The following is a 12,948-nucleotide window of genomic DNA, read 5'->3' on the forward strand; positions in this document are numbered from 1 at the left end:
TTTGGGAGGAAGGGGGATCTGTGTGCCCCATCTCTTCTGCGGAGGCAGCAACAGCGATTCAGTTCTGAGGAATTTCTTTCTTTTTTTTTTTTTTTAATATTTTTTATTTATTTCTAGGAGAGAGAGAGACAGTGTGAGCAGGGGAGGGTCAGAGAGAGAGGGAGTCACAGACTGAAACAGGCTCCAGGCTCTGAGCTGGCAGTCAGCACAGAGCCCGACGCGGGGCTCGAACCCACGAACCGCGAGATCATGACCCGAGTGAAAGTCGGACGCTTAACCGACTAAGCCACCCGGGCGCCCCAGTTCTGAGGAATTTCTAAGGCCCGTTAGGGTACTACCTCTGCAGCCAATGAGTACCGCCAACTCCCAATCTCCCCTCCCCCATACACCTTCCCCTCATAGGCTTCCCGGAGACCACCTGAAGCAGGATTGGGGATTGAGGGAAGGAAATGTCAAGATTCCAGGCCCTCCCCTCCCCCACCCCTCCACCCCAGGGCAGAAATTAAAGCCGTTCAGGGTGCTGCCAAAGGGCCTCCTGAAGCAATCAAAATATATCTTAGACTTTCATCCAGTCCAGAGCAAAGGCTCTTCTAAGAACACATGAGAGTAAATGCGGAGTTGATTCATGGCCCAGAGCTCTTCAGAAGTGAAGTGCCAGCCGTCTGTGTCTGGGTGGAGAAGACATTCTGCCTGGAGCAGAGGACACGGCCCTACAGGCCCCTCTGTGCGCTTCCACATTCCTCGCACCTGGGTTCTGGAACACACGTGCCCTGCACAGTGTCCGTTCTTCCGAGCCTCTCACCCCCCATCCTTCCTCATTTCATCCTACTCTCCCAGCCTCTCACAGGGACAACCTGGTACCTCCTCTCTGTCTTCCATGTCCTCTATCCAAGCAGTGCTGTCCCTGGCCACTCTTGACCCAGCTCCTTAATCCCAACCGGAAACCCTCTTCTCTGCTTTGAGTGAAAAAAGGAAGGTGGGGATAAGACACCCAATCACAATTCCTCACTTCCCTCTATCCGCAGGCTCGGCCTGTCTGTTAGGGGTGGAGGCGAGAATCAGGGAAATGGTTTCTACCTGCTCCCATGATCCCTGAGGTTGGTGAACAGGGCAACAAGAAACCTCTAAAGAAGGAAGGCTATATTCCTATGCAGAAAGGCAGCCAAAAATTCAGACAGAAGTAAGGATCCAATTGGTTTAGCTGGACCACAGCACCCTAGTCTCCAATCGCCTTGAGGACGCTTATGAAATCGTCAAGTGATTATCTTAAAATTTTTAGCAGAAAAATACCACACAGAGAATGGACTCTGTTTTTGTGGGAATGACAAGGGTCTCTGTCACGTACAAAATCATGAAGAACCCAATTAAAAATAGGAACTGCTTTTCAAGGTGAAGCGTCCCTGTTTTAGACATCATTGCTGAGAAATCAGGAGGGTTGAAGATGGAGAGATAGCTTCAATCTCCAAGAAGACTCCCTTTCCCCACACCTCCAAAGGGGAGAAGGGGGAAAAAAGCCTGTACTTTCCCTCCCAATTCCTTCCTGGGAGCTTTCTCATTAGCTGTGTATTCCTAGATATGTGGATGGGGGGTGGGGAGGGAAAGGGAGAGGGAAATAGGAACCGAGATGATAAAAAGGGAAAAACAGGAACTGAGAAAGGGCAATGAACAGAAGAAGGAAGAAGGGCAGAGAGAAGATGGGAACAAGGGGCATCCTCTGTGTCCTGGTCTCAAAGCAGGAGAGGTTTCCTCCATCCCCCGCAACACCTTTGAGAAGCAACGCCAGCCTTGCTCTCTCCTGGGAGCATCATGGAGGCTCTGCCCCCTCGACCTCCCGGGTCCTTGTGCAGGTAAGACTGGAACAGTAAGGCAGGAACTAGAGGGGGGTGGGGCATACGACAGAGGACAAAGGCGCAGCCGGGCCCAGGTCTCTGGGAGGTGAAACATAAGGCAGCAGAAGGTGCCAGTGGTGGGCAGGGGAGTCAGGGGGAACAGGCGGCAGAGAGGTGCTGCAAGGTGTGGGAAATCGCAGGCGCGCTCGCGCTCGGTCCTGGGGGCACACAGCATCCGCAAGGGCTTCGGGTCACCTGTCCTCTCCAGAGCCGCAGCCCTCACCTGCCCCTCCCCACCCCCTCCCTCGCTGCAGACCTAGAAGTCGAATTTTCTCACTGCAGCCAGCAGCTCACCACCAGCCTCCTCCCCCAGCAAGCAGCAGCGGCGAAAAGGAGGAAGAAAGGAAGGGGTGCAGTGATAACCCCAAAGCTTTTCATCTCAGCAGCCCCCAAATGTATAAGCCAGCTCAATCCTCAGCCCCTCTTCCTCTCTCCCTGGCTCACAACCAAATGATCACACAAGGCTTTTCTGAGAAAAGGCGTGAGGTATCGCCTCTCCCCATCTGGGAGGGAGCATCACATTATATGCAGAAAGAGATGCACCTGTTTCCAGAGGTGGCATGGGGTAGAAAGAGCTCATAAAGAGTCCCAGATTGTTGCAAGAAAGATAATAATTTGATGGGGTTGAAATTAAATGTCCAAATTGAGGCTGCTTATGAAATTTAAATGGGGTGGGGAGAACGTGGGGCGGGGAGACCAGAAATGAGAAGAAAAAAGACAAAGAAAGGGAAAAACACACCCGATACAGTAGACAAAGGGGAGAGACCATAAAAAATACAGACACACAAATAAAGACAGAAGCTGAGAGAGGAGGGAGCCGGCACCTGGAAAGCAAGATGTTACAGCTGCAGAGGGGGTGGGGGAAGCAGGAGAGCAGAGGCAGGGGAGGAGGGAACAAAGGCCGAGGAGCCAAGGACCCGAGGACCAGACCTTTTCCCTCATGTGGCTGCAGCCTGTCCCCAACTTTAAGCAGGAGGGTTCAAGGGGTTTCTCACTCGGGCTTTACCTTCCGCATCTCTGCTAGAGTTGCATTGTCCCCAGGGCCTGGGTGGTGTGCTCAGCTCCCCTGCTGGCCCCAGCTTATGCCTTGTGCCCCCGCCCCCCTCCACAGGTCACTTGGGTAGCAGCTTGGTGCGGCCTCAGGATGTACTGGGTTCCCCTGGCATGTGCTCGTGTGCACCAGCCGTCGACACCAGGGCTCTCGCTCCCTTCCAGACGTAGAGGCTGCCAGGGGGCTGCTGCCCCTAACAGAGCACGAGCACTCAGCAACCCACCTAAGCACAGAGCCCCACACTCGGTCCTCCATTATCCCCAGGCTGTCAGTGCCGCATCGGCATCGATCTCACGAGCTCCACAGCTCTTTAGTGGAGACAAAAGGGGAGGCAAAAAACAGCCCGGCTCCGGGCTTGCCCGGCACACTGAGGCAACATTCCTGGGAGAAGAGTTATGAGCAATGATGAGCTCATCTGAATGAGTGCCATGCGGGCGCACCCCCTGACACACTGGAGGGAAACAAAAACCAAGACGCAGTTGTTTAGAGGTGGCGGTGCCGGCGTCAAAACCCTGGAGCCGCGCCTTCCGCAGGCCCCAGGCAGAGACAAAGTGGCGTGAGGGGGAAGAGAGCTGCTACGAAAGGGAAAGGAAGCGGGCAAGCAGTCCCAGGCTTCGGAGGTGGGAAATAAATAATGTCCAGAAGGGGCTGGCTCTGAAGTGGACCAAATGGCTCTCCTGTCCCATGTTTATGGGGTCATGGACCATTAAACCAGCCAACCTACAGATGTCTTCATAAGACTTTACGAGATTAGACTGGGGAGACCCTATAACTCAGCAGCAAGAAGGGAAAACGAGAGGGAAGAATTGCAGATAAGAGATGTGGAAATGAGGACTCAGCCTTCGGGGGTGTTACATCTCAGTGGGAGGAGGTCTGGCTTCTGGGACCCCTCTGCCTTCCTCACTCCGCTTCTGGGAGGGTTTCTGCCTGTCTCCATTGGACTGAAAAGTGCATCAGGCTTTTATTAACTAATCATTATAAACCATCATTTAATGGATTTTCCTCCGAATCCAACTTCCAGTTGCTACGCCCCCCTCCAGCCCCACGTTCCTGACCCACAATCAGGTCCTTAAAGAAATGGTTTCTTTGGTTCTTGTGAAGCAAATCAGAAAAGATAATAAAATAGCTGTATTTACAAGCTCACATATATTGGGAGTTTCAAGCCCGATTTAGATTGTCAGTGTGGTTTTCCACAAATTTTAATAACCAGGAGGTGATTCTTCTGGGGGGGTCCCTGGGATGCTGAAGGCTAGTGTTTACTCTCTGGGCCACTGGCAGTAGAGCTGAAGGCAGGCAGTGTGAACAGGTGAAGGCAGGAAGGCAGTGTGAACAGGTTAAGGGAATAGAGTAGGGAACAGTGCATGTATGGTCTCTTACTCCCTTGGGCTTGCGCCACCCTGTGGCGATTTGCAGAAAGTCAATGAGGCCAACAATCCTTAGGAAAAGAGCCCTTGTTCTGAAGTCTCCCCGCTCTTTCAGAAAGGCATCTGTGACACCTAGTTGACATTCCAGGGCTCCAGTTAAGGAAGGGTGTCAGACCCACATCTTCAAACCACCACGCAGGATCCATATTTGAAAAGCAACCATTTATTAGAACCAATACAAGAGTATGAAAAGAGGGAAAAGAGGAGGGTGGAAGAGGGGGAGAGAATGAGGTCTGCATCAATGTCAGTTGTGGAAACACATAAATTGCCTACTTTTAAACATTTACATTTAAAAGGCGAACATATATATATATCACTTATCCTAAAAAAATAAAAAAAGAAAAAAAAAAAAGAAAAGCAGACATGTTTGGCTGAACTAAAACCAAGAAACACAACCAAAACTCCCCCACAAACCAAAAAGATCCATAGAGAATTCAATTTCCCATTTTTTCCGCTTAGAAATCCGGCTACCAAGTGTGATGTGTTTTGCTACTCAGGATGGGACAGAGTGTGGAGAGAAGCCCAGCCTCGAGTCTCTCAGATCCCATCCTGTGAGAAAGGGCAGGGGCTGCTGGGCCACAAGTGAGTCAACTCCTGGCTACTTGGCAGGAGGTCAGACTGCACTCTCCATCCTCCAAAACTCCACAGAACCACCTGGTGCCGCAAGCGCGGAATGAAGAGTCCGCAGAGCACGGAGCACCGGAATGTGACCGCAGCAAGGGGCCAGGACCTTGTGCTTTTCCGTGGGTTACACGTCTAGGGCCAAGGAGGGGGAAAGGAGAAAGAGCCCTGTTGGGAAGAGGAGCTGGCTGAGCCCACATCTGGGCAAATAGAAATAGTGTCCAAAGTTTTCCCAAACCAGAGGAAAAAGAGGTCAAGGTCAGATTCAGACTGTGGACACTGAGAAAAAGACGACAAAACGAGTAAATTGGATGAAGCTCTAAGGAGTATCACTGCCTAATTCTGAGTGTTAAATGTGATCTCTACACAAAAATTTTCCCAAAGTGGCTCTTTTTTGGTAGGGGATGGAGAAAGTGGTTATGTTTTTTGAACCGGCTGGTTCCTATGGGGAGGCAAGGGGTGCAGTGATTCAATTCAGGGGGCAATAAAATCAACGCTATAAATTCAGCCCACTGTGTACACTTTGCTCCTGAGACAGCTGGAGTCTGCTCCAATCCCATGGGGAACAAGACCTTAATACACAACCTGCAGAGAGAAACAAGCAATAGTGTCCCTGCCTCATGGTTCCCTAATCCAATGCTCTTGGGTCTGAAACAGCCTCTCTTTGTGGATGCAAGACATAGAAAATACTAAGTGCCTTCCCCCATAACATCCTAAGTCTGGACTATGAAGACTCCAACATTCACAAAAACACTGTCAACATCTGAACTAGCAGCTTTGATGAGGGGTGGGGGGCAGAGAACTTGCCGAGGTCACTAGCAGTTCCAACCTTGGGACAGCTCAGTGAGGACTAAAGCCTGTGTCAGGCCTAGACATTGGACTTCGGCTCAAGGCATCCTCCATCGAGGACCCTAAGGTACTCTACCAACTTTGATTTACAATGCCTCACAACACCCCTGTGAGGTAGGTCAGTATCATTAACCCCATTTGACAGATGGGGAACTGAGGCATTGAAAGGAGTGACTTGCCCAAGGTCAGCCATTATGAATCAGTTGAGAAGGTTGGCACACATAGTCAGCATCCACTCAATTCTTGTTCCACTCCCCAGGGCATTTTACTTCTTAGGGTGCACTAGCGAGCAAAAGAAGTCAGCAGGTACACCTTACACCGCAAACTAGATGATCTCCATCAACCCCCAAGTATTAGCAGAGGGCCTATTAGCTGGCATAACGCAAGGAAGCTTGGAGATACAAACTGCTTCTAAAAGTCATGTGTTAATGGATATTTTGCAAATAAAATTACATTTCAAGCAGTAAGGGCATGAATTCTTTTGTAACAAAATATTCACTTTATCATAAGAGGTGAAGGACTAAGTCATGCTGATTTCCCAGAGTTGTGTGAGAACCCCTATTCCTAAATCCTGAAATTCAAGAACAAAACCTCGTTTTAAGCAAGACCCTCGTCCCTAGCGGTGATCTTGGTCATGCTTGGAGCTACAAGGTTAGGAGGGGTGGAGGGAAGGGGGCAAAACTAGCAGTAGCAGTGCCCGCAGCAGCAGCCTTCCCTACAGGCCGAGCCACGAGGCGGCAGTCCTTCGGCGGCTGCTTGTCCTTCCCCTCAGTGCCCACAAGGCTGCATCTTTCCAACTTTCTGTCCCAGCGCAACTTCAGGAGTTGCAGGATCTTCATGAATGGCTCTCGAAATTAAGGATATGAATGGCGAAACCTAGTTTTCTGTTCAGAAGAGGGGATGAAGTGTTCTCTAGAACTACTTGTAAGACTTGTAATATTCTTGAAGTACCTGACAGGGGCATAACTTTTTGACAACAGAAAGCTAAAGGGAAAAACACCCCCCCCTCCCCCTTTGGACTTACGACGACTCCAGTAGTCATGATTATGACCCTTGCCCTAACCCTTGCCCTAAAACTAGGGGGGGAAAAAAACAAAACCCACAGTCAGCCCTAGCTTAGAATCAAATCCTAAAGCTACTGGAAACTGCAGAACACTGACTTGAGCCTTAAAAGTGCTGTGACACGATTAAACTCTATCTTCTCGGGTCTCCTTGAAGACTCTCCAGGCAGGAAGCCTCTTTTCCTCTGTACCCCCTCATAGTAGCCAGAGCAGCTGGACCTAACATATGTCAGAAGCCCAAAGAATGATTTGCCAACACACATGGTCTGATGTCCACCAGGGTTACTCTAGTGCCAGGAAGGACCGACCATTCCAAGATCTAAATATACACCTTTTTTCACTAATTGGTGATCAACACTGGACAATCCCAGATGATGGTAACATTCAAGACTGATTAAAATGACAATGACAGTTCAGGTTCAGTCTGTTGGGAATTCCTCCAAAAGTGTGATGAGCTGGCCACTGGTGCCTGGATCGACTGTGAGGTCACACTTGTCAATGCCAGGGGACAGGCAGCTCTCTCTCTCACACACACAAACACACTGGCAAGATAAAAAGTTCATTGCATTCAATTTAGCCTAATTTCTTGATAATAGTTTCCTATTAGATTTTCCGATTAATACTGATGGCACTTACCTAGGCTGTGATAATTAGGTTTTGATCTATTGTGACATTAATGATCACAATCAGTTGACTTTGAAATTGTCTTAATTAATGGCTCTTCCCTCCTCAGCTGCCTCCAGTGCAGGTTCCATCCCCTCCCCCCAACATCATGCTTTAACTCTTTCTTACTGATCCCAGAGACAAACAGCAGTGGAGGATCACTTCCCATAAACCAAGACTTTAAGCTATTTTAAAACATTTCTGTGACAGAAGAACAATATGAGATGATGAAATGAGGATCAGGACGAAAAGGCAAGAGAACATGCGGTCAAGGCATAGAAAAAGCTCCATGTTAGAAAACCACCAAAGTCAAGCACGATGTTAGAGTGGCAATGACAAGTTGAAGTCACTCTAAAAAGACAAGATGAGGTAGTTTAAAATTCAAGAAATCCAGCACAAGCACAAAGAAATTAGAATTGTCTTCATGAAGCTATCCAAAGAACCTTCACATTGTAATTTTCCAGAACAGTTCCTCTTCATTCCTGGGAATTCTGACTACCAAAGTCAGTCAACTTTCAGTTATCCAGGCAGCGAAAAGTCTCTTTTTCTTGTGGTTACACAGTCCAGAACTGAGAATTTTCTGACAGTCAAACTGGTTCTTCACAGGGTTAGGCTTCACTCCTGACTTCCCTAGACTAAGTATATCTGAAACTTCAGGGTATGGGCATTTCCAGGACAGAGTTCCACATAAGGACACAAGTCTGCTTAGATATCACCACCTTGCAGTGTTGAATAAAACTATACTGCACAGAACAGATGCTCACATGTTACAGATGTGCCCCAAGCCTTCTCTGTGGAAAATCTCTTGTCATCGAAAAGTATGTCCTCATTTTAGGGTTAAAGCCAACCTCACGTTAATTCTTCCAAAAGGGAGGAGAAAACGAAAAAGGTGTGAACAACTCTGATGGGAATAAACGTTATAGAACTCACAATATGTCACCAGCACCGAACTGGGCACTGAACTGGATCTGCGACATAAGATTAATATGCTTTCCACAAACAAGGATTCACTAGACCGTTAAATACTTTGGCAAAGAGCCTAAAACAGGGATCAAGATGAGGGGTTCTCAATCTCCACTCACCTGTTTTCACTCTCAGCAACAGCATTTCTAACCAACCTTCAGTTATTCTTATCTTCTGGAATAAGACAAGCCCTCGTTGTATCCCATCTACGGCCAGTTAGCTCAGTTCATCCAAGGTCACAGGTCTTTTCCATATATGAATCCACTGTCGCCCTCTTACTGCCCCCAAATCAGAAATGTGTCCCCATTTATAGTATTTATTACACTGAACTGTTCAGTCAGTTCATCCCACATCAGCATCAAGGTTCTTTAAGGCCAGAGACTGCATCTTCCTGAACTCTGTACCCTCAAGGCCGAAACTGCTTGAACAAAACGAACGCTGAAGTACACTACGGTGGCTAGAATACGGACAATTCAATACAAATCCACTTCTATTAACTGGGTAGGGGGCACTGATTTCTGAGCATATACTCCTGGATGCAAGGCTGGTAATAGCTCTGTTTTTGAAAATGTAACTTTTATGATTAGTGATAAAGCCAGCATGAAACTACAATACACTGGATCCAGACCATTCCTCTCTCCACCTTGCCACAGGTATGTTTCCTTGGCTGTTCGATTACAAAGGTATAGACCGCAACAGTGTGATTTTTATGCTGGTACAAAATGAGCTTTTCCTTTGACCTCATTTGTGAGAAACAACTTCCACATTTCAAATCTAATGACATTACCCTTCCTGGGGTTCTCATATCACTGCAAAGTAGTTATTTCAGGCCCTCCAAGTCACACCCTAAGGGCAAAAACAATGGCTCCCCAGCCCAACACAAGACAGATCCCTCTGACCCCTGACTGTACCTTAAGTGAGCTAGACTAAATGCTGATCCAACGGCCAGCATTAGAATCACAAGATGAAAATCCCAAGCACCTTCCCAAAAGCCTGAACAGACAGAAAATTGACTGTAGGAGGCAAGCTACAGAACAGGAATGAAAAGAGTTAAGAATAACCTAACTGCCCAAGCTATGGAAACAGGACTATCTTTCATAGCCTTCAATAAAAAGCAGTTCACACATACAACTGTGGGACAGCCAAGGACCACCTAGACTTGTGAGCATTAAGGAACACCATAGGCTCAAATGCTCCCTTGAGCAGACGAAAACTGTGGAGGAAAACCGATATGGCTCTCTCCAGGTTAAAAATGGGTGCTTCCATCAGGGCCCATGTTCCTAACAGCTAATCCTGACATGAGGGCATTGGCCCAGAGCAGGGCTCAGAAAAGCAGCTACCCTGACCTTGGTCAACTCTGCTGGGCAAGACTCTGCTACCTTCTGGGGAAAGGGAGATCCTTGAATATGGATTACTAGAAGAAAAATTTAGTCTTAGAAAGACCTTTTGAAAAAAGACTAAACACAGGAAAAAAAATACTTCGAGTACCTGAGACCTAGATGTTTAGGAGTGCTTAGCCCATGGCTCCTAACTCTTCTGAGGAGAAAGCCCCATGAAGACGGGTTTCCCTTTGAGGGTGCAATTCTGCAAGGGCCAGCACAGCTACTCAGCACTAACAAATGCCGGGGGGGCACAGGCAGGCATCTGGTTTCCTTTCTGCTGAGGACTGAAATCAGTACTGGCCCCTGGCTCCCTACATTCCTCCAGAAGCAGCTGTGGGCAGTCAGGGAAAAAACAAAATCGTTCTGGCAGCACTCAGTATAAGACCATGATTCAATAAACCATGAACAGAAAAGATGGAGTGAAGAGTAAGGTTTTAAAGGGCTGATGAGTTGTAGATGATACTTCCTTTGTTAAAAGAAAATCAGATTTTGATGAATGTCTGAAATATTATCTATAACTACGGCAACCACATGCCCTAGGTTTCTCAGGACCAATCTGGGGTCTCTGGCCTACTTTTGTCTTATTCGTGTCTACCCTGACATCCTTGGCTACTTGTAGGACAAATCTGTTTCCTGACCGTCCTTTCTTTCTTTTAGGTGCCCATCAGATTAAGTACAAACCAATTACCTAGCAGTTGATCTAGACCTTGAATTGTTTCAGAGTAAAGAAAGATGGAGAAAGAAACTCCTACCCACTTGAGCTATGGGTTAGGAGTTCTCACCCAATCACATTACCATTCAGAAGGATTTTCCTGGATGACTTAAACCAAAAGCTTCATTGTTCCAGTCTGTCATGTCACTGCAGCAACAGCTGTCTTCTCAACTGTGCAGTATAATTTTTGACATAATTTATACAAGCACACAGAATTCAATCAGCAGCTGAGCAGGAAAGCAATGGTAACAAATGCTATGAATGGGTAGATGATTTGCATATTATTCAGCTCATCTGTGGACTGGAGCAATCTATCCATTCCCCCGATTACTCTGAATAATCTAGAAATGGCTGAATGCTCCTGGCCAGACAGCTATACGTTTTAAAAATCAAAAGCAACAACAAAAACCACCTCAATGGCTGGTGAACTCTAGAGTTAAGGCTATTTCAAGCGTTTATTCTTAATTCTTCAGCTCTGGACTGGGACATGGATGCTCATAACCCTGCTATTTCCTTACTTTTAGTCTGGATTCTCTAGCTCCCCCCCACCTCAACTGAAAGAAAATGGCTAAAGAGAAGTAGGGCATTTCTTGGGGGCACAAAGGCAGAAAGATATGATAATAATCTCAGTATAATGGCAAAGCAGGAGGAAGCCAAAAGGGAAATATTTTGCTGAGTAGGGACAGAAGGTTGTGTCAGCATGCTAACGCCAGGGCCTGTCACTCTGAGGTGATAGTCTTCCACAGAAATGCAGTTTAAAATAAGATACAACAAAGAGTTTGCAGGTGGAAAAAGGGAAGAGTACTGTAACACTTTGGGGACTCTTGGTGGCAAATCCAGGAGTCATCAAAGCAGGAAATTTAGGACTATAAACACTATGAATATTTAAAATTTGATGTGGCCGATGGCTCCCCTCCAAGAATTCCCCACTGAAAATAATGGCACGGAGGGGAAACTTGGGTCCACGGAGAAGTGAGGGTCAGGTCTGAAGCCTCTTTGGTAACAGGAATGCTTTGGGAGGCCACAAAAGTTGGCAGGGCTGGAGGGTGCCTAGCACCTTGGCACAAGCAAGCACCAGGCAGTCACTCACACCTACATAAATATATAGTCCAAATGTGAGGGATGGAAGGAAATAATACATATGTACCATACGTGATAATAAAGACAACTGAATCCTAACCCATCATCCTCATGTACTAATAACTAAAAAACTCCACAGTTAATATTGTCGTTTTATGACAGACTACACCACCTTGCAGAAGCAGAATCAAGGATTGCTAAGAAACAAGGCCCAAAGTCCCGGAGCTAAGAGTGCCTTGACAAATTTGAGTGTAAAACTTCAAGTCCTCCAAAGGATGGAGCTATTCTGGGAGGATGAGTGGGGATGAACAACAGAGGGTGGCCCAGAAGACCACACTAGGAACCCTGTATTCTACTGGGTAGAGCTGAATGAGGTTGGGAAAGCCCCAACAGGTAGGCAGTTGCTATTGGCTTTTTTAAAAAGATGGGAACATCTTTTCCATCCCAACAACTCAAAACAAAAGCTAGCTGGTCATCAACATGTTCTAGGAACCAAAACAAGAAACCAAAATTCATCACCATTGTAACAAAATCCCCCAATCTAAAAAGCAACCAACCCTGAAAAGATCAAGGCTCTAAGAGGATTAAAAAGTTAAAACTCATCTTGAGGTCACAGGGGAGCAGAAGGAAGAGATCAGGGCAAAGGAAAAAATTGTGGGAATTACACACAGTATGTAAATGCCTGGTCTTCACAGAGAGACACTTATCATGAATCAGACCATCAGTTATGTTACAAGAGAACCAATACCAACATTTCTCCTGTGGAGCACAGTGATAAGCACATTTTTTATGGATGTGTTTAGGATAGAACAGGGTGGGCAGAAGGGAGAGGAGGCGGGGAGGTGAATGTATTATATACAAAGAGAAATGACAGAGACCACCCCCTCCTTTAGCTCTTTGCTGTTTCTTTCTCTTTGTTTTCCGCGTCCTCAGGATAGGCATGCCACGTCAGTCTCTCTTCATAAAATGCTATCACAATCTGTGGACATTTTACATTAGCTTCTTTTGCAAGAACCAGGTCTGCTTCATCTGTGTCTTTCCTGGAGACAGAGAATATGAGACTTAGAAGGAGAGGAAGTAAGAGTGAGAAAGAATCTATCTAAACCAAGGTTTATGTTGTTATATGGATTTAACGGACTTGATTTCCTCCCCATCTTGATTTCAAGGTGAGAAAGGGCCCTAACAGCTCAATATTTTCAAGGAGAAATTCAAGTAAATAAAAATTACCAGGGAGTATCATTTAACTACTACGA

The 12,948-nt window shown here is 46.9% G+C and overlaps 1 protein-coding gene across 6 annotated transcripts in view; it reads right to left on the reverse strand.

Annotated features, from left to right (window-relative positions):
• Positions 1-4,507: 4,507 nt before the first annotated feature.
• Positions 4,508-12,948, reverse strand: part of CBX5 (chromobox 5) — a 36,068-nt gene continuing 27,627 nt past the window's right edge. For all 6 annotated transcript variants that reach the window (XM_039216989.1, XM_039216986.1, XM_039216983.1 and 3 more), the window contains one exon: positions 4,508-12,735. In XM_039216989.1, coding sequence (XP_039072920.1) covers positions 12,585-12,735 — 151 coding nt within the window. In that variant the 3' untranslated portion in view covers positions 4,508-12,584. The remainder of the gene's footprint in view (positions 12,736-12,948) is intronic.

This window comes from Hyaena hyaena, unplaced genomic scaffold, assembly GCF_003009895.1.
Source record: "Hyaena hyaena isolate Hyena2069 unplaced genomic scaffold, ASM300989v1 scaffold_663, whole genome shotgun sequence".
Classification (NCBI taxonomy): Eukaryota; Metazoa; Chordata; class Mammalia; order Carnivora; family Hyaenidae; genus Hyaena; species Hyaena hyaena.